At 40.0% G+C, this 22,300-nt stretch overlaps 1 protein-coding gene across 1 annotated transcript in view; it reads right to left on the bottom strand.

Annotated features, from left to right (window-relative positions):
- Positions 1-14,306: 14,306 nt before the first annotated feature.
- Positions 14,307-22,300, bottom strand: part of ICOS (inducible T cell costimulator) — a 147,445-nt gene continuing 139,451 nt past the window's right edge. Inside the window, exon 3 of the mRNA XM_089672444.1 lies at positions 14,307-14,542. Coding sequence (XP_089528570.1) covers positions 14,307-14,542 — 236 coding nt within the window. The remainder of the gene's footprint in view (positions 14,543-22,300) is intronic.

Genomic DNA, 22,300 nt, shown 5'->3' with positions numbered 1-22,300 from the left:
ATAATAATAATATACGTTTACTATTTATTCTATGCACGGTTGGATGTAATATTTTTTAGTGACACAGTGGTTGTTATTTATGTTTTTTGTGCCTGGAGCACTCTTGTCTTCCGTTGGGAGGTTGTAGCACAATTTTGTGTTTAGTCCTATTTTGGATCTCTTGTATGTTGTTTGTATATCACTATCAGATCCAGTAGGATCATTTGGGGCACTACTGTTATTTATTTAGTCCCAATTTGGACCTGTTGGTTGGCACCTGTCGCACGTGTTATTGTGTGAGTGATTTACACACTTTTGTGCATCATATTTTATGTTGTGTATTCTTGCACATTGATTTATTTGTATTCACATATGTGCACTATTTCACTTTTATACACCTTGTAATTATTTACTTATATATTGTTTTAATCATGTCATTTTTGGTGGGGTTCATATGGTACTAGTGCCACATCATTTTATTTTTATTTTTCACGTTTGTCAATAGGTATATGACTGGATGTTGGCAGCTTTACCTTCTTGATTAGTGTATAGGGACTTAGTTAGGAGTGCAGGAGGTCTTTCACACATATGTCATCATAATATGTGGTTGGACAATGTCCCGAAAGGACAGTTTTTAAGAATTAGGAGAAACTGTTCTTCGAAACAGGGTTATGTACAACAGACAAATATATTGGGGCAAAGATTTAGGAGGAAAGGTTACAACAAAAATGTGATTAGTGAACACATTTAATCAGTGGAACAATTAGATAGGAAAGAGTTAATAAATTAAAAAGTGAGTAAAATACAAAGCATAGACTTCTCCACAGCAGTGCTAATGGATTTTAACTGTCAGTATAAAAAAGTAGAGGAGATTATAAAAAAAACACTGTGGTGTTATAAAAGCTAATAAACAATTAAGAGATATTTTACCAGAAAAAACAAAATTTGTCTGTAAATGAGCCCCAACAGTAAGAGATAAAGTTGTCAAATCAGTGGTGGATCCCCCGATACAGAGTAGACCATTCTTTTCGCAAACAGGATTTTTTTTTTTTTACGTATGGAAGATGTCAAGGTTGTAGCTAAACTATAGGGAATCTTGAGAATAGGAAATCTTTCATTTCAGAAGTTACCAAAATGGAATATTCTATAAGGGACTGCATCATGTGTAACACAGAGGGAGTGGTTTATTCCCTTATGTGTCCATGCGGGATGCAATATGTTGGACATACAAAGAGGAAAATGTCAAAAAGAATACAGGAACATGTATACAACATTAGTAGAGGATATAAGACTCATGTTCACAATAGGGACCCCACAAGTTTACAATTCTGGGGGATTGAGAAGTACAAAGGTATTGGAGGGGATCTAACAAAATTAGAGACCTCAATCAGAGAGAGGCAAAATTTTATTTAATCAAATCTTTGGCGCCCACTGGGTTGAACCTGGATTTTGATTTAATTTGTTTCATAGATAATTGTTATTTTGGGTAGCTTTATGATTTCATTTTTATTAATAGGTTAGGTAGAGTGTTGGTGTATAGAATGAGGGTATATATATATATATATATTGTAATATTTGGGGATGTTTAGCTCAGTGGTAGATGTGTTTGCAAGTGAGCTCACGCCAGTCAGGAGCTATTGTCAGGGCTCGGTAGCCCACTGTTATTAAAAGGAAAAGCAAAACAAAAGTCCAAAATAAGGTTTCCCATGCAGGGGTTCTTCTCCAGTAAAATACACACAGTCTGAATGAAAACACTAGCCCTCCTGGCTACTCTTCAGCAGCACTGCTGCTATAGTTACAGGTCCTTCTGACCACCAGCACTTTCAGGCACACAACTTAGAGCCGCAGACAACTCCTCTGGCCAAGTCCTCAGGCCATTAACTCAGATGCACACAGCTCCTCAGACCAGTAACTGTCTTTTGCAGACCTTCATGCTCCGGCTGTCACCTGCAGGCTCTCTTACTCCTGTAGGAGACTTCCTGTCTCTCTCTTGAGTGGAGCCCTGAGGTATTCCTAAACCTCTATTATAAGGGCTCCATTATGTCACTTACACAGTGACATAATCCCGTACTGTCACTCTCTCTCTCTCTCTCTCTCTCTCTCTCTCTCTCTCTCTCTCTCTCTCTCTTTCTCTCTCTCTCTCTATATATATTTTTTATATATATACAAAAAGGTATTTTATTTAATCAATTAGGATTTAATTGTTTACCTAATATTGTTTTTAATTAGGATATTACTAAGTAAATGTAAAAGTATGGACCATCATGGAGATGTATGAACATGTTTATTGATTATTGGAATATATATATTGATCTTTCCCTCTGCCACTCATGTAGCTTTTGATCTTGCATTGCATGTATTTATAGGAGCATAAGACATCTAACCAGGTTCCCTATGAGGAAGTCACTGTACTGAGTGAAGAAACGCGTCAGAGGTGGCACCTAGATGATGTCAGCACGTCAGGAGGGTTCGGAATCGTCATCTTTTTCATATCTCGCCCTGGAAGTCCAAACTTAAAGTTACAGCTGCTATTTGAATGTTTGTATCTAGTGCTCTGGATCAGAGAGTAACATTTTAATATTTTAATACACTGAATAGTTACATACTACACTATAAGATTTCCTATTCCTTTTGTATCCCATTGAGTGGCGGAGTTCTGACATAAGGAGGCAAATAGAGGATGCAGTGAGGATCTGCGATAATTTCTATTACCCAATATCTGGGAAGGCGCTTTCTGGCCTTAACTGCAAGGTGGGTAATGGTGTGGAGGTAAGAGGCAGTAGATACAGATGGTGGTGCACTGCAGTAGAGTAATTTTCACGTGTATGTGAAGTAAACACATGTTCACTATTGGAAGGTTGAATCACAACACCATTTAAAAGATATGGAAATGGACTGTTGCGAACACAGAGACTGATCACTATTATTCACTATGAGAGTGTATTGCATATGGTAATACGATATAGCACCATTGTGAGGAGTTGATTGCTATTTTGTATCTTTGTATTTAGATTTTTTGTGCTACACTTTTTTGGTATATTTAACAAAGAATCCGGTAACCAGACCAAAGTGCTCTAAAAATAGTTATCTATATACATCTTTCTTACACAGTGTGACAGACTCCTGACACCTCAACTGAGTATCTCCACCAAGAAGATGCTTCCCAAGCTCTTGAACACGAAGCAAGTAACTATAGCTGTAGCTACCCCAAAGAACTAGACAACACCAGTTTTTGGAGTAAACAAGAACTGCTTTATTACAGAAACACACTGAAATTATACAGAAAACCATCAGATGAGAGCTAATCACATTATTATAGACAAACCCTACCCCAAACAATCTGGCACCCACATAGCAATACATTATACATAGGAAGCAATAAGTTACAATGATAGTTTTTCTGGATAACTTTAAAACACAGAAAAACACAGAGTTCTCCGGGCAATGGTTCTCCTGCAGACCCAAATCCGTGACACACAGGTTAGTCAGTATAGATGTTGGAGGTGAGAGACTTTAAACGCTAAGCTTTCTGCATTAATCAATGGCTACCATTGATACTCTATTATTGACATATACCTAATTTTGTTAAAGTGTGTGTGTGCGTGTGCGTGTTGTGCACATGTAGTCAGGTGTTTGCTAGAGACAGAGAGTGATTTAGAACACTGTGCCTTGGTGCTTTCTGTGATCTTAATGGACTTCAACTGAATGGGTTATTATCTTGCCTCTATCCACAGGGGGTAACTGACAGATAGAAAGAACCCAAGAGACTTGATGGTTGACAGAACTTAACCATGGGAGATGAAATTTGGGAAAGAAACCTTACTATGGCAGTCTAAGGACTATTGGACTATGATTCCCAGTGCAAGCTGGGTGTTAGGGGAGAGAGAGTGGTATTTTCCCAGGCTGAATGCCAAGTTACTTTTTCTTTACTGTGAGGAGACTGAGATGTGCACATCGCTGTTCCTATGTGCACATCAACCTTCCACAAGCCTGTAGCTGACTGCCTAAGACAGGAGTCACTCCAGGCAGATCCAGAAATAGACTAACATCTGAACAGCAAGACCCCTGTTTGTCAGAGGATCAATACGTGCACAGCTAATACTAATACTAATACTAATACTACAGCTATTGCTCATTCCCGTGCAGCCATTGCTCATTCCCATGCAGCCATTGCTCATTCCCACGCAGCCAATGCTCATTCCCACGCAGCCAATGCTCATTCCCATGCAGCTTGTAATGGAACCGGACCCTGACTGCGCTAGGGTATTTCTGTTAGACTCCCGCTTCCCTGTCTGAACACATATCTACGGAAACCACCACTGGCCATATGAGACTAGACAAGACCAGTCTTCAAAAAACTCAGGAAATAGACTGCTTTATTTTAACAAAGATACAAGATATATACACAGGGCGGGGCAATACACACCCAGTAACACGAGACACATCAGCAGACAGTCCCATCAGGGGGAAGGGCTTCCAGAAACACCCCCCACCAAGCCAATACACAAACACATACATCCCATAATAGTTTGATCCCAAGCAAGACACACAATAGAACAATGGGATACAACCACATGGCATTAAACAATCCACAACCCCCCACCCCAATATTAGGACAGATCACCCTGTACCCCTAACAGGCACAGGGTGACTTACACATAAGAGGGATATGGGGAGCTGAGACAGGGGTCTCCCCACCTCTCCAAAGTGAGCTGTGTTCCATGGGCCCCCCACCCAAAGTCACTCCCGTCACACAGCTAATGCTCATTCCTGTGCAGCTAATGTTCATGCACCAATACACATAATGAGCTTGGGCTAATATCCAGCATGCACTGGCACGGGGGGCGCACTTGTGTGCACCGGCATGCGCATCCATGTGCAAAGGCACCAAGCTGCTTATTTAAAGGAAACCCTGGTGTGTGCTAATCCCTGGATGTTCTTCAGCTCCCCCCTGTGTTCCTGTGTTCCTGCTTATACTGACTAATCTCCCATTGTTGACCCAAATAGTTCCTAACCTTGCTCTGTGGATTTCAGATACTGACCTTGGCTTGCCTCTGACTACTCTCTGCCTTTTTTCCTGATGCTGTCTTTAGCCTGAAATTGGACTTCACTCTGCCTGCTTCCCTCGTACTGACCTCAGCCTACTACCTGACCATGCTTCAGCCTCACTGTGTATGACCCTGGTTCACCTTGATGATGTCTTTTGTTCCTGGTGGTCAACTGCTACCTAACTACCGGCACCCGTGCTGCTCTGAGCCTTGTACCTCTGTCACCACCTTCAGGGGTGCTCAGACCAGAGCGAAAAGGGAAGCCCTCTCATCAGCTCAGCCTCCAACCAAAGTACGTGACACTGTTGCTGTATCACTGGGACTGGTGAGAGGACACTGCTGCCATTAACTTGCTGCTCCTAGCCAGTGATGGGCCAAACACCCTGTGTTCAGTTTGCAATCAAACATCGATCCTAATGAATGTTCGACCGCGAACTTCAAACTCAATGCAAGTCTATGGGACTCAAACTTGTAAATTCAAAAGTACCCATTTTGAAGGCTTATATGCAAGTTATTGGCCATAAAAGGGATATGGGGACTCGAGTATTGTCCTGAGGGACATGAATCAGTGAAAAACATTTTTCAAAAGGTACCATTTTTAAAGGTTTGATTTTTCATTGCGTAAAGTAAAAAAAATGAAAAATTCCTTTAAATATCATACCTGGATGTCCCCTTAAGATACCTGCAAAGTTGCACATCTGTGCAATGTATAGAACCTGCTGCAGCAGGAGTGACTTTTTTAGGTCTGGTAAGAAGGTTGGGAAGGACCCCACAGTAATTTTTTTTTTAAAAAGCTCCTGGGGTTCCCTCTAAATTCCTACCAGACCCTTGATCCTAGCACAGGCCTGGAAGGGCACGGAAAGGGGGGGCAATTGAGCGCCCCACCTCCCTGCAGCTTTCCAGACCACATGCTCTCAGCATTGGGACAGTGTCCCCAAGCCAATGGGGACAAGGGCCTCTTCCCCACAACCCTGGCCTGGTGGTTGTTGGGGTCTGCAGGCAGGGGGGCTCATTAGCATCAGGGTACCCCTTTAAATAAGGAGGCAACCTGATGCTGCCCCCCCCCCCCTTGTGAATGAGTAAGGGGTACTTGTACCCCCACCCATTCACTAAAGGGTTACATTTGAAAAAATAAGGACACCAGACTTTTGAAAAATTCCTTTAATTGAACAGAAAAAAAAATCACGGCTTCCAGCCTTGTCACAATGATGCCTAGTTGCTATAATAAAAAAAAACCCTGACACCTGCAGACTCGTCTGCACTCGCCGAGCACTCCCTGCAATCTGACATTTGACTGTAAGATGTAAACAATTGTGTGGAACTAGCAGTGATGTCACCATTAGCTCCGCCCAATTGTGCTGTGATTAGCAAAAAGCACAATTTTGGCCAATTATGGCTCTCACAATGCACTGTGAGAGCGCAGTGCATTGTGGGGTGCTCTGTGGGTAAACAGCCCACTGAACTCCTTATCATTCGACTCGGACATCAAGCCCATCCCTTGTCCTAGCACAGACTGATCACATAAGGCCTGGAAAATATAACTAGTAGCATTATTTATTACATGCAGACTGACCTAATGCTTTACTTACTCATGTATGTGTATACTGCTATTTACTCCAGCCTGTAACAATATACTGGGTTCATCTACCACTAACCAGTCTGATGTTTGCTTTTTGATATTGAGCCTTAGTTGTGTGCAGGGTATCTATATTTGTGCTCCCAGTAGCAGTGCACTATCCATTTGCTTAACCTGGCGTGTCAGTGGGGCTAAGGTTGTACTCAGAGTCGAGTCATTAGAACAGAGAGCCCAATTTACCAAGCAGCTCCTACGGGGTAGTGCTACATGTATAATTGTACTAGGGATATTAGGATATTAGATCGTATTTTGCCTTGGGACACAACTCTACAAGAATAGTTTGAGCGCTTTTTTATAAACCACTATGGAATATGCTAATGTGGCATAAATTAAAAAAATTATAATTCCCAGGAAGCACGCTATCTATTATGTAGGATAATATGAGCCCTATCTGATAAGTACACAGCAAAAGACTGAATGGGATCTTAAGCTATTAATACAAGAAACTTACTGCAGAAAACATTTTCATTCACATTGTTTCTGTATTGTGTAATTAAACTACTGCACGTCAGATAATTTCCAGATCAAACAAAGTTAAAAGAATACATAATACATTTCTGTATTCTTAATCTTCACGAATTCTTTGCAATTATTAAATCACTGAAATTTTGAATGAGCAACAAAAGTTAAGCTACAGTATGTCTTGTTATTGAATTATCTTGCTTTGCTTCCTGTAGTAACAGAAACTAATAATAACTGGAATTGGACACTAGGGGTTCACATCTACAGATCATTTCCACAATGTTATTAAAGTATTATAGAGTAAACCAACATTTATCAGACTACCAGGGGATTTCTTTTTTCCATTCTAATTTGAACAAAAAGAAACAAAATGGATTCTAATTGAGACTGTCTATAAAGCTATCTTTTATATCTTGCTACAATATAAAATAACGGTATGTTCCTATGTCCTTTTGTGATTCTCAAGATGCTTTCCACTCAACTTCTACCCCTTCCAAGGATTTTAATATACGGAGTCTTACTTGGTAATAAATAGCTACTTGGCATTATCTCTCTATATACAGACATGGCTTATTAGATTAAACTTAAATCCTCTTCCAGACATTTTAGAGCATCAATGTCTACAGCTCCTTAAGAAAAATATTATTTTTCAGATAACTGAGAGATCAGACAAAGAGTAGAATACACATAGATGGTATCACTGCTACAGTATATGAGTGACATCCCTTGATCTTTAATACATGACTGGCATTTCTTGCAGAGCAAGATAGTATTTAAAAGCTTTCTCTAATCTTAAATAGAAACTGCCAGGTGTTTTCTAACTATCCAATTTTATATTTTGATACACAAAAAAGACTTTTGCATGCTGATTTTTCACCCCTTGCGCCAAACATATGGCCCCTCAATGCACACTGTGTGGCCCACTGTACTCCAGTCCTCAGAGCAGGTCTGAAGATCAGGGTTGTTCGTACTTATACAGGAGCCTTTGTCGGTGTTCCCAGTGCCAGTCTAAATGGCAGCATGTTCATTCAGGAATGCTGAAAGATTGGAGCTTCCTCTTGTATAAGCAACCCTTTCAAACAGTTTGCAGGTTTTCTAATCCCACCATTTGCAGTTTGCAGTTTTTGTTAGTCCCATTTGTACCTTTCTGCTGCAGTTTTCCTGGACATGGGTCTCTGGGGCTTGTTGGTATTTTTTTTTTTTTTTTTTAATTTAAATATTTATTCATTTTTCATATTATTACAAATATCCATGCAGGGAAACAGTTCACATATAAATAGACATTTATAACATTTCTACATTTCCCCTTCTAAAAACTCTTTTCTTTCCCAACCCACCCCCTCCCTTCCCACCCCCCCCTCCCCCCTCTCTGCAAGCTCTAACCCCTTCTAATCTCTCGAGGCTTATTAACTTTAGGTAACGTCCTAGTTTATAGTTTTCTATATTTCTCTTTCAATCCTGCTTTTTCCCACTTTTCCCATCTCATATAATATACTTCCATTCTATCTTCCTGCATATGGTACGATTTTTCCATTCTACCAATCTGGTTTACTCTATTAATCCAGTCTTCCTCCTTCGGTACCTCAGTTTTCTGCCAAAACTTGGGTATCAAACCTTTCGCCGCATTTAAGTAGTACCATACGCCTGACTCTTTGTATTTATTTACTGATGTCTCAACATTATGTAGGAGGCACGTCATTGGGTCTAACCCTATGTCATTTCCAGTTATTTCTTCAATCATTTTGACTATTGTCTTCCAGAAAGCTTGGATTTTCTGACATTCCCACCATATGTGAAACACCGTGCCTATCTCTCCACATCCTCTCCAACACATTTTTGAACTTTCCCCACTCATCTTATGCTCAACACTCGGTGTAATGTGCCATCGTGTCACACACTTATAATTAATCTCAACCTCTCTCATACTAACGTTCTCGTGTATCAATCTAAATATCTTTCTCTGTTTATCCTCATCAAACACTACTTCCATATCCCTTTCCCATTTTGTTATAAAAGTTAACTTTGTGTTTGTGTCTAATTCTGTGAGTGTTCTATAGATTTTCGCAATACCGTGCTTCCCATCCCTTCGTGTTTCTAACAGCCTTTCAAACATGTTCCACTCCTGTTTTAATCTCAGGGGTTTCGGGAGATTTCCAATAAAACATTTTATTGATGATATTTCCACTCATCTATTCTAGTGAAGATATCTCCCTTCTTCTCTGTTAATTCTTTAAATGGTCTCAATTCCCCCTCCACCAAAACATCTCTCAATTGGATATCTTCCTTTCTGAACCATCTCCCTGATATCTTATCCTTTCCCGGAGGAAAGTACTCAGTGTTTGTAAGAGGCATTAATATAGAATTAAATTCCCATTTCATGTTTTTGTGTAAGTTGTCCCATACCCTTAAAACATTTAAAGTGTAGATACTTGTGCTTTCTTTAATTCCTCTAAACTGTGCTGGAACCCATATCATCTTACTCAATCTGTTTCCACTAAGATCATTTTAAATTTTTACCCAACTTTTCCCCTTATGGTTAAATGTCCAGTCATATATTCTTGCTAAGACCACTGCTTTATAATATCTCTTGACATCTGGCAGACCCATTCCCCCTTTCTCTTTAATCCTACTTAATGTTTCATATGATATTCTTGGTTTTTTATTCTTCCATATATATCTTGTTAGCATTTTTTTTTTTATCTTAAAGAAGGCCTCTGGGATTTTAATTGGTACCATTTGAAATCTATACAATATTTTAGGTATAATTACCATTTTGACTAGGTTTATACGTCCTATCCAGGATGGGTTTCCTCCTTCTAATGTTTTTAATTCTTCTCTGATCTCATTTATCAAAGAGATATAGTTTAATCTATATAAATGCTTAGTTGAGACAGTGAGTTTTATTCCTAGGTATTTTATTTCTTTTTCTCTCCATATAAAGGGGAATTCTTTTTGTAGCTTTTCTTTTTCGTTCTTTGGTATATTAATGTTCAAAATCTCTGTTTTTGTTGGATTCATTTTTAGATTTGATAATTCACCATACTCCTTCAGGATCTTCATTGTATTTGGGAGTGTTATTCGGGGATTCCCCACATAGAACAATAAGTCGTCCGCAAAGGCCGCTACTTTATGTTCTATAGTTTCTATCTGAATTCCCTTTACCGCTCCACTATTCCTTATTATTGACAACAGAGGTTCCAGTGACAAAACATATAGTAAAGGGGACAATGGGCAGCCCTGTCTTGTTCCATTAGACATCCCAATGGGGTCTGATCTCTCCCCATTTACCGTGATGATTGCGGTAGGCTCCCTATATAATTTACTTATCCACTCACGCATTCTATCTCCTATCCCCAGCGCTTTTAAGTTGTCCATCATAAAGCCCCAGTCCATTCTATCAAATGCCTTCTCTGCATCAATTGACAAGAGCACCACCGGGGCTTTCCCTTTTCTACTTTTCTGTATAAGCATCAGGGTTCTCAAGCCGTTATCTCTACCCTCTCTCCCTGGTACAAAGCCCACCTGATCTCCATGGATCCAATCAGACATTAGATCTTTCAACCTGTTTGCTAGAACCTTTGCGTACAGTTTGGTATCAGTGTTCAATAATGAAATTGGTCTATAGCTGGAGCACTGAGAGGGATCTTTTCCCTCCTTGTGAATAAGTATTACATGGGCCTGTAAAGATTCTCTCCTCACCTCCATCCCACCTCCCAGAGCATTCATATACTTCTTCAGCTTGGGTAACAGTAATTCACTGTATTTTTTATAATACTTAACTGTGTAACTATCCGGTCCTGGGCTTTTTCCTCCCCCTGTACTTCTTAATGCTGCTTTAATTTCTTCCTGGGAAATTTCCATGTCCAAGGAGTTCAACTGTGCTTCACTTAGTTTTGGTAATCCCGCTTTTTTTAAATATATCATCCTTTTTTCATTAATTCCCTCTCAAACTTCTTTTGGAGAGCCTTGGGGACTAATATTATATAACTTTCTATAATACTCCGTGAACACTTTAATAATCTCTTTAGTTGAGTAGGCCAACTCCCCCTTAGGACCTATCTTTTCTATATAGTTCCTATTTTTCTTTTTATTCAAAGCTCTCATTAAGTATTTACCTCGTCTATCTCCCCATCTATATCTCTCACTTAAGACTTTGTTATATACTCTTCTCTTCTCCTCGTCCATCAACATCTCTAACTCATCTTTTTTATCCATTAACTTCTGTCTTATATGTTTTGTTATTTTCTTCTTTTGGATCTGCTCCAGGTCCAGTATTTCTTTTAGAAGCCCACTGACCCTCTCTCTTCTTTCTTTTTTCTTCCTTGCTCCTGCCGCAATCAAAATTCCTCTTATAAATACCTTATGACTCTCCCAAACTGTAGCTATCGATACTTCCTCTGTTTCATTCTCCTTAAAATATACCTTAATCTCTTTCCCGATCTTCTGCGCTATATCCTCATCCAGAAGAAGAGCCTCATTTAACCTCCACCCTAAACCTCCAGTCCACCTACTTCCCCATCCCATTTTCATTACAACAGGAGCATGATCAGAGAACGTTCTTGTCTCTATTTCTATTCTAACCAAAAGTTCAATGAGTTGATGGTCTATTAAAATGTAATCTAGTCTCGAGTATGTCTCGTGTGCATTAGAGAAGAAGGTATAGTCTCTGTCTTTCATATGCATTATTCTCCAGGTGTCCACTAGTTTATACTCGTGAATCACTTTTTTCAAAGCTCTCAGAGACCTACCCCCCTCTCTTTGCACAGCAGAGGTAGCGTCCTTTTGTGGTTCCATGCAAAAATTTAAATCTCCTGCTACTATCAAACACCCTTTTTTAAATTCTATCAATTTTTTCAACAGACCCTTCATATACATCTCCGGTTTCTTATTGGGGCAGTATATATTGGCTAATGTACACTCAATCCCCTGAAGTTTACCTTTCAAGAATAAAAATCTCCCCTCAGGATCGGTCCTTCTATCCTCCAACTCAAATCTCATATTCTTTGCCAATCCTATTGGAACCCCTTTTGCTCTTTTAATTGGAGAGTCAGCATAATACCATGTTGGATAATATTTAGATTTCAATTTCACATTTGCCTCTATCTCAAAATGTGTCTCCTGTAAAAATACCACTGACGTTGCCCTATGATGTAGCTCCTTAAACAACTTAAATCTTTTCCCTGGACAACTCAACCCATTCACATTATAGGTTATAAACTGTATTTCTTCCATCCTTCTTAGTTCGCTCTATCTCACTTCCAAATTGCCTCTTCCTCCCTACTATCATGCAGAGTATTAACCCAGTAGCCCCTCCCCTCCCTCCCTCCAACCCGACTCCCATCCCCCCTCCCTCATTCTTTTTTTTCCCCCTACCCGTTTTTAGGCTTAAAAACTGCCTATAAATCATTTGTGGCTCTATTCCCACCATTGATTTGGTACTTTGGGCGTAAGCTCCACCCATGGTCGGCTAGCCTCTCCTCTGACCCCCCAAGGTCCCTTCTCTCTATCCACAAGACTCAGAAAAATACAAAAGTCTTCACTTCCACCCTCAACCAGAGCTCCAGAGGGACTACCATTTCAACAAAGGTGGGGCCTGGGGGGTTGAGAGAGAAAGGAGCGGAGAGAAAAAAAAAAAGCATTTTTACTTAATTCTCCCTCCCCTCTCTCTCCATCCCCGGGCCCCCCCTCCCCCCGACCCGCTGCCAGTCCTCTTTTCTTGTAGCTTCTGTTTCTCTTTTTTCTTCTTCTTCTTCCCACCCCGCTATCACCATTCTTTGCAATTTCAGTCTGTCACAAAAATCCCTCAATTCCTGCGGGTATCTCAGATATGCTGTAACACCATTTTTCCAGCCAATTAAACAAGCTGGGGTACCCCATCTATACTGCACGTTCTGTTTTCTCATTTGTTCCAACAAGGGTCTCAGGGATCTTCTTCTCCATAGGGTCTCTAAAGTTAAGTCCGCATAAATTTGGATATTTAAGTCTCCATACTTAATTAATGATCTTTCTTTAATCTTCCTCCATATCTCGTCTTTGACCCCAAATTTTTGGAACTGGACCACTGTATCTCTTGATCTTTCCTTCTCAGCAGCTTGATTGAACTTTCCTATTCTAAACACTCTGTCCAGTTTAATCCCGTCTGTTTCAGGTCTGTCTCTTATGGAGTTTAGAATTTTTACAACTAGATCATATAGTAATTCCCCTTTTATATGCTCTGGAATTCCTCGTACTCTAAGGTTACACCTTCTTTCTTTATTTTCTTGAACTTCCATCCTATAGAGCAATTTTTTCTGGGTATTCTCCAAATAGGTTATTTTTTTCTCTAGATTATCTATGGTTTGGGCCTGGTTTTTAACTTTCTCCTCTGTTTCTTCCACTCTCGATAACAGGTGTCCCAAATCATTCCGCATAGCTGTCATTTCGTGTTTTATCGTTTTTTCCAGATTTTGGAACATTTCTATCATCTCCTTTTTATTTGGTACTTGTTGTTCGCCGTCTGATTCTTTTTTTTCCAAGCCATCTGTTGTTTGGTGGCTACAGCTACTATTCATGCCCATTGATAATCTAGGACTATTTCCCAAGCTAATGTCCATTTCCCCTTTTGCGCTTGCGCCTTGGGCCCTTTCTGGCGTAATATTTCCTTGTGATGTAAATTTCTTTATCGTGCCTGTTTGAGACCCTTTGAGCCCTGCTCCCTTAGGACCTTTATTCTTCATGTCCTCTAAATATCTGATTTCTTCTCTTATTCTCGAGATGGGGTTATACCAATCCTTTAATTTGTGAACCAGACAAGCCTGCTGTTTTTCCTTATGTTTTACTCTCCTAGGACACCTGGAGCTCTTCTCATCTTCTCATTCTTAACCCTGGGAATCCTCCCCTCCTCTCCTTCACCCCTTGGTCCCCTATGTCACTCGAGGGTCTCCCACACAATAAGCCCCCAGCAGCTCTCACACACCCTTCTTCTTCTCCAGACGGTGGCTCTGAGCTTTAGGTGTAGGGCTTTCGCAGCAGCTCAGTCCTAGGGGGGATTCCACTGGGTTTTCACTTTTCTCCTCCTGTTTTTTTGTTAGGGATCGTCCCAGGGAAGCAGGGTGGCTCTCTTAATTCTCCTGGGTCACCCAGACCCAGGATCGATCAGCCGGCCGGGGGGATTTGAGCAAATGTAAGCCGGCGGCTCCCTCTTACATCGGGACGCCGGCCGGTTTTCTCCTTCTCCCAGAGAGCCTCCGGGGCTGGTTACGTGCTCTCACCACGTCACCTCGCCTCTCAGCCTCTTGGGTCTCTCCCTTGTGAGGTGCCAGGTGGACCAGCACGTCACTGCCACCTCCGTCCTGGTCCCATCTCCGGCTCTCTTGTCTCTCCTCCCCTGTTTGGCAGACTCCGGTGAGTCGGTTCCCAAATCCCTGCTCCAGAGGGTCTCTGGGGAGGTCGGGTAGCGGAGCTTAGCAGGGAGCTATTGCCGCACACTCCCCACAGCCGCAATGTTCAGGCTCCTCCCCCAGATGTCGTATTCGGTCTGTTTTTTATTGTGGGGCTTGTTGGTATTAATCTGTTTATTTTCAGAACAATTTATAATGTATAAATGGGTTTGATGGTAAACAAAGCTATTCACAAAATTGTGAGCTGCTTAAGTGAGGACTGTGGTGACTCACTACTGTAATCACTTTACAGTTGATTTCTGAAAAATGATTTGTTTAGAAACACAAAAAATACAGATATGGGGGCCTAACCTACTGAAGCAATACAGCCAGTGGGCTAAACAGAAAAAAACTAACAAATTTCTCCAGCCACACAAATGAGGCGGATGGAGGAATCCTCCTTACCTCGGACATTGTACTCTCATAGCAGCACCTGCCAAGTGCAGCCACTGATTGATGTTTGTTTCCCTTGTTCAATATGTTTATTGGTTTTAATCAAAAAGGCATAAATACAACAAGGCACTTCAGGTATGGACATTGAAAACATGTAGATTCACAGCTCTGATTACTGAAGCATGCAATAACGGGTAATACAGTGCAAAAGAAGAAGGCTTGAGAGCCTTGTAAACATTTGTATGATAAGCAATAACAGACAGGTAAATAGAAAATGGTATCAGACCATATTGGTAGTGCTGTTACAAGGATCCTGGGTAGGAACCTTGTCCAAGATCAAAATATGCCAATGAGAACTATGTATTGTAGAAGTAGAAAGAAGAGGGAAGGAGAAGAGAAGAAAAGGAACAAAGTGGGGACAGAGGGGAGGAAAGAAGATGGGGAGGGGTCAAAGACAGTCAGGGGGTAATCTCAGTCCAACTCAGAGACTCTGACCAAGGCTACTCCCAATGTTAGACTTCAAGAAGGCAATGGTCGAAGTCCCTTGGGAGAAAATGAGAGAACCAGGGATCCCAAACTCTGTGAACTTTTGCAATGGTTCCTTGCTGTATGTTTTTCATTGACTAAGGTGCATTGCATGTGAATGTTAACTTTAGATATCAATAATGTATCAGACAACCATGCCTTTGCTATCATCTGCTTCACAGCTGTCAGGACATGGGTCATCAAGGTGTGTGCCACCAGATGATCTCTAGCGGACATAGATTAAGAACTTCTAGCAGAAGCATAGGGATTGGTTTCTGCAATAATTTGTGCAAGATATTGTAGACTGAGTTCTAAATCCTTTGTGCCACTGGGCAGGACCACCATATATGGAAATATGACCGGTTGTCAGTACAGCCATCAATGTTTTTTTTTTCTTTTTCTTTTGTTACCTAAAATCAAACAAGAACAGGGTATCCTTAGCACATTAAAGAGTGTCTTAGGGCATCAAAAGAATTTGGTACACATTTATGTACATAAAAAAATTGTAACGTTTAGTATTAGATAAAAGTCAGCAATGTTATCTCCTTTCCCACTTGCTCAAGCAATAGTCGAACTGAGTTCCCCTAGCACTTAAAATTGGCAGAACATTCACATTGCTATCAACATTTTACAAATAATAAAATTAGGTCAAACATGGGATAGCTAAAAAGAAGTGAAGTATCTCCTATGAATACAGACATTACTTCTGTTTAGTACCATGGTGACATACCAGGAAGAAATAGGAGGTAGAATAGGAAGAAAAGGGGGTTGGGAAAGAAGTAGAGAGATGGGGGAAGAAGAAGTTGTTTGGGGAGTGGGGAAGAAAAGGACATTGTCTCACAATGGGCACCAAACAATCACACTTCTATATTGGTTATGCAGGTTAGAATTGAGTAGATTGTACCCGAGGTTAGGATTTCCAGGTATTCTGGGGTGGTTGTGAAAGTGTTCCAATAAAAGCACTTCTTATGGAAAGATTCTTATTTCCCTTTAATGATGAAAGAGAATGATAGTTTTTTAAACGTGTCCCTTCAACATAAGTTGATTAAACGATTGGCTTCTGTTGTGAGGGGAAGCCCACACATTGATAAGAATTCATCTGGTCCCTGCTGGACTTACCAAATTTTGATCAGTGTATGGCCAGCTTTAGTAAACTCTATTTGGGATAATAGCTGACGATGCTTTCCAAAAAACTGATTTACAGCAAATGTTTTCTTCAATCTGCATTTGGTATTATAGCAGCATTTGTAATCTGATGCAGATATTGCCAAAAAAAATCCTGAGCCTTACTAGGAAGACCATTCAGTGCACAGGAAGTGTGGATGAAAGAAGTGATATGGGCACTGAAAATAAACACCATAGCCACCATGCACCATAACCAATAGTTAGCATACAGTAAAAACCAGTGTTTTTACTTTTGCTATTACTGGAGCTGCGACATTGCTTCTTGAAGTGTGCATATTGAATGTTTTCACTAATATGATGTCTAAGGATAGTGTCCAGTGCAAAGTCCAACCTAGAGATGTTATAATGCGGCACTGTTTACCTTTCATTATAGAAATATGCAGTGGTGCCATATTTTAATGGTCTCTGAGTGTTGGTGATCGCACACTTTGCTTGGAAAGGAATAGTTTAAATAGGAAGAACAGATGGGCAACTGAAGAAGTTGGCCTTGTTTATATGCTCTCCCATGTCACTTTTCCCAAGACAATACTCTCGTACGCACACTCCTTAATATAGCCACTACTTCTCTGAAGAACTCTTCCATTTGCTCCAAAGTATTCTTTAACTATATATTATAAATTACTGCATAAGCAACAAAACTACATTCCCCATATTTAAAGGAAATTTATAGTGGTTTTGAAAATATTATCTTTCCTGTTTTATGGTGAAGACTGAATTTACAGTTTTTAAAATTTTTCTTTTTTTTCAGCCATGTAAATATTTGTGCATAGCATATTTCTATGCAGGTAGCAGGTGGGGCTCTGAACTATTTCTACATGCATTCTATAGACTCTTTAGCTCCATCTATGAAAAAAGTCTGATTAAGGTAAAACATTGCAAACATATGGTGCTTCATTCTGACATCCAGTTGGCTTTATCATGGCACTGTCAGGTCCAGATCTGAACCTGTGATCCAGGCAGTGTGTGGTTGGGATTCGTCTCATTGTGCCACCTGAGATACTGGGCAGTTCCCTGCCTGATTCCTTGGACAACCTTACTTTGTATCTTGTGTAACCCTCTTTTGGGGGTGGGGGTACGGCAAATGTCCTTCTCCAAATAGGATATTGTGCTAAAACTTGTTGGTAAATAGGAGAATCAGAATCTTTGCTAAATGGAAGGCTGGGTTTGATAATAAAGTTGGCAGAGCCTTCACCCAAGACAGGGCTTCTGAGAACAGAGGGGATTCCTTTGCTGGGAAATTCAATAGTAATCTATTCAAAGTAACTGGGAGGAGAATAACTACTGCAACCAGTGTTATGACCAGTGATATGATCACTATGTTTAAATACATAAGGGATCCATATAGTGAGCTTAGCACAGAGTTATTTACTTTAAAGCGACAGTAATCATTATCCTTATTCTCCAAAAATAATCCAAACACACTCAATACTTAATGACCCTGTAATCTATTTTTCATTAAATTATTTCTTACAGAGTTTTTCTGCCTCCTTGTAATGCCCTCAGTGGGCTCCTGAACCTATTTGTCCCTGATTTTTTTTTGCCTTGAAGTTGCAGTGCATGTTAGTTGTGGTCATGTGTGCTGCTACATGCAAACTACAAATCCCACAGCTCATAGTTTACAGTCCCTAGTCCAAGGTGGGACCATTTAAATGAGCATAGCAATCATATTTAAACAGCAAAAAAAGGGTGTATATATATATATATATATATATATATATATATATATATATATATACAGTTGCAAGAAAAAGTATATGAACCCCTTGGGATTACGTGGAGTTTTGCATGAATTGGGCATAAAATGTGCTCTGAACGTCATCTAAGTCACAACAATAGAAGAACACAGTCTGCTGAACATAATACTACACAAACATTAGATGTTGCCATGGATTAATTGCACATAACATGTAAACATTCACAGTGCAGGAAGGAAAAAGTATGTGAGGCCCTAGCTTAATGACTTTTCCCAGAGCTAATTGGAGCCAGGAGTGAGCCAACCTTGACTCCAATCAGTGTGATGATATTGGGTGTGTTGCTGACAGCTGTCCTGCCCTTAAAAAACACACACCTGTTTTGGGTTTACTGGTTTCAAGAAGCACTGTCTGATGTGAACCATGCCTCGCAGAAAAGAGCTCTCAGAAGACCTACGATCAAGAATTGTTGACTTGCATGAAGCTGGAAAGGGTTACAAAAGTATCTCCAAAAGCCTTCATGTTCATGTGTCCACGGTAAGACAGACTGTCTACAAATATAGTTTAGGTTTACGTGGAAAACTCCACGTAATCCCAAGGTGTTCACATACTTTTTCTTGCAACTGTATATATATACACACACACACACACACACACTGCTCAAAAAAATGAAAGGAACACTTTTAAAACATATCAGATCTCAATGGGGAAAAATATCATGCTAGATATCTATACTGATATGGACTGGGTAATGTGTTAGGAATGTAAGGATGCCCCATCGTTTGATGGAAATGAAAATTATCAACCTACAGAGGACTGAATTGAAAGACACCCTGAAAATCAAAGTAAAAAAATTATGCTGGTAATTTACAACATTAAATTTGTGTTCTTGAGTTTTGATACATCTAAACAACCAATATACTTGAATACATGTATTGCAGTAAACAAACAGTAGGGGTTGACCAAGAGTGGTACCATTGGGATCAGTCATGTGAGCCTGTGATCAGGTTTTGTATAGGTAATTGGTAGGCAGCAGGCATGATTGAAGATGGATTTATGAGTGACATTTTTAGGGATTTGTGTACAACTTATAAGTAGGGGTACTATGTACTCCATACTCATTCACATGGGGGGATCCAGTATCTTGGAGATCCTTTATTAATAAATAGGGCTTCCAGACTCCGATAAGCCCACTGCCCACAGACCCCTACTGCCAGAGTTCTTGGGAAGAGGTCCTTGTTCTCATCAACATGGGGACAAGACATCCTCCATGTTGAGGTTATGTGAACTGGTATGATTCCAGAGGGGAGGGGGGTGCACATTGTCCACATCATTTCCTGGCCAGCCAAGGCTGCATGCTCAGATTAAGGGTCTGGTATGGATTTTTAGGAGTGCCTCACATTTTGTTTCGCATGGAGATCACCCTTAAAATCCATAAAAGACCCATTTGGATTTGGTATGAATTTCCTGGAGTTCCTCACTTTTTATTTTTTTTTAATCAGGTACCCCTTTAAAATAATTTTTCATTCTGATGTAGGATGTGCTACAGCAAAAGTGATATTTACAAAGAAAGAAAATTATAAAGTTCAAATTGCAGGCAAATAGCATTTTATTGCCAGCATCTTTTTTATGTCAAACAGACCCCTCCAGAGATCTACTAACATACATGGCAAAGGGTTCTGTGTGTTATTTTTTCTTCTTAAAAAGAAGCTGTCAATGAAATGTAATTTGCCCACAATTTTAAACACAGTCCCTTCACAGATAGAATTAGGGCAGCCCCAGGCATGTTATTAAAGTGATTGGGCATTTTTAATGTTTCACTTTAAGCATTAAAAAAAATCACTGTTTCTGGTTGAAAGTTTTTTTTTTCATTGGTACATATTTCCTGGGGCAGTGCCCACCCCCCCTTCCTCCCCCATGCAATTTTTTGTTACACCCCCTTACCTATTAGCCCAGAAAATTGACATTTATAATTTGACAGATTCAGCTTCCATTGCTTATAATGGGGTTTGGGTTTAGCATTTGAACTCTGAAGTCGCTGAACCCTGCTCAATCCCAACCCAGGGCAGATCGGCTCATCTCTACAGAACAGAATGATTAAGCAAACTTCAAAAAAAAGATGACTAGCATTACAAAAGATAATCAGTTAGCAAAGCCAAAACATGTTACAACCCACAAGAGATTTTTTAGACATCACAATCCAACAAAATACAGAGATTTATATAAAAGATCCATTTTTATTACAAAGTCTCATAAAAATATACATTAAAAATATTTTGGCTGATATTGGTATATTTTCTAAAGCACCTCAAACCACATATGTCATATGGTTGTCACCATATACAACCAAACTTTGACAACTGATCACATGTGGAACCTAACGTGTTTCAATTACATGAACCTTCATCAGGGATCCATTGGTGGTCTTTCTGCAAAATAAATAAACCGGCAATATAAACAAGCTAATACAATATGGAATTGCAACCTGGTGCAAACTTGTCTAAAAAGGAAAAGGTATCACAATGGACATCGTAATAGAGGTGATGGCTACACTATTGAACAGGAGCAAAAGCAACATTTGGTTGATCACCCTGATAAGGTTCCACAAACTCACGTGCACAAGGTATCAGGCAATTGGACTTCTAAAGGTGCAAACTATCACTCCAGTCCACAGCATTCATGTCTGGGAGCTATACCTAAATCCAAAACCACTTCTGGCATAGATTCTTGTTTTTTAGAAGTCAAAACCAAATGTCAAATCCCACTAAATAGGGAAAGGGATAGAATCATACATGGGGAGACTACACCCAACCAAAATGAATTGAAAGTGGTTAATTTATCTTCCCACTAGTTTAGATGAATGTTATGTGCTATCCTTAAGTTTAAGCTTTTGTCCCACTTACCAGCCATCCTGCAGCAAACCAAATTGTCCTGTCTAACAGTTCACATTAAAACCAGGGGTTTAGTTAGCCCTCCAGGCAAACCTGCCCTAAATCTATCTATTATAATATATGAGCTCCAATTTTGGAGGCTTTAAAAATCTGTCAGGACTGCAGTACACTAGGGTGCCATGAAGCGGCCATGTAGCTTATGCATATATTTGCAGATGTGTGCAAACTAAACCCCAATAGGTGTCAGAAAGGTTGTGACCAGCCCTTTTAACCAGGAAGCCTGGCTGATCTAACTCAGAAAGAGACATGATTTTGCCCCTGTACAAATCATTAGTTATACCTCATCCGAAATATGCAGTTTGGTTGTGGGTACCAGTTCACAAAAAGGATATCGGGTAACTGGAGAAAGTGCAGAGAAGGGCAACCAAACTGATAAGAGGCATGGAGGATCTCAGCTATCAGGAAAGATTCGTGGAACTGAATGTATTCTCTCTTGAGAAAAGGAGATTAAGAGAGATATGATCAATGTGTATAAATACATAAGTGGTCCATATAGTGATCTCAGTGTAGAGTTATTCATCTTAAGGTCATCACAGAGGAGAAGGAGGCACTCTTTACGTCTAGAGGAAAAAAGATTTTATCTCCAAATACAGAAAGGCTTCTTCACAGTAAGAGCTGTGAAAATGTTGAATAGACTTGCTCAAGAGCTGGATCTGACCAGCTCAGTAGATTGTTTTCTTTCCTAAATGCACATAATATAACTGGATACTACTATTTATAGTAAAAATTGATCCAGAGAATATATAATTGCCTCTTGGGGGATCAAGAAGGAATTTTTCCCCTGCTGGAGCATATTGGATTATGCTTTATTGGGTTTTTTTTTCTGCCTTCCTCTGGATCAACTGTGGGTATGGGATAGTGTATATGGAGGTTTTCTGTGTGTGTGTGTTTCTCTGTTGGTTGACCTGAATGGACTTGTGTCTTTTTTCAACCGAATTAACTATGTAACATTTGGGTATTTTCTCTTGTGGTTCTCTGCTGTGAGGGGGTGGGAACATGGTGCGTGTTGGTA

Source organism: Staurois parvus, unplaced genomic scaffold (assembly GCF_062004578.1).
Source record: "Staurois parvus isolate SC_StPar_1 unplaced genomic scaffold, SC_StPar_1.0 ptg000011l, whole genome shotgun sequence".
NCBI classification, from domain to species: Eukaryota; Metazoa; Chordata; class Amphibia; order Anura; family Ranidae; genus Staurois; species Staurois parvus.
This window is presented reverse-complemented; position numbering and strand designations above follow the sequence as displayed.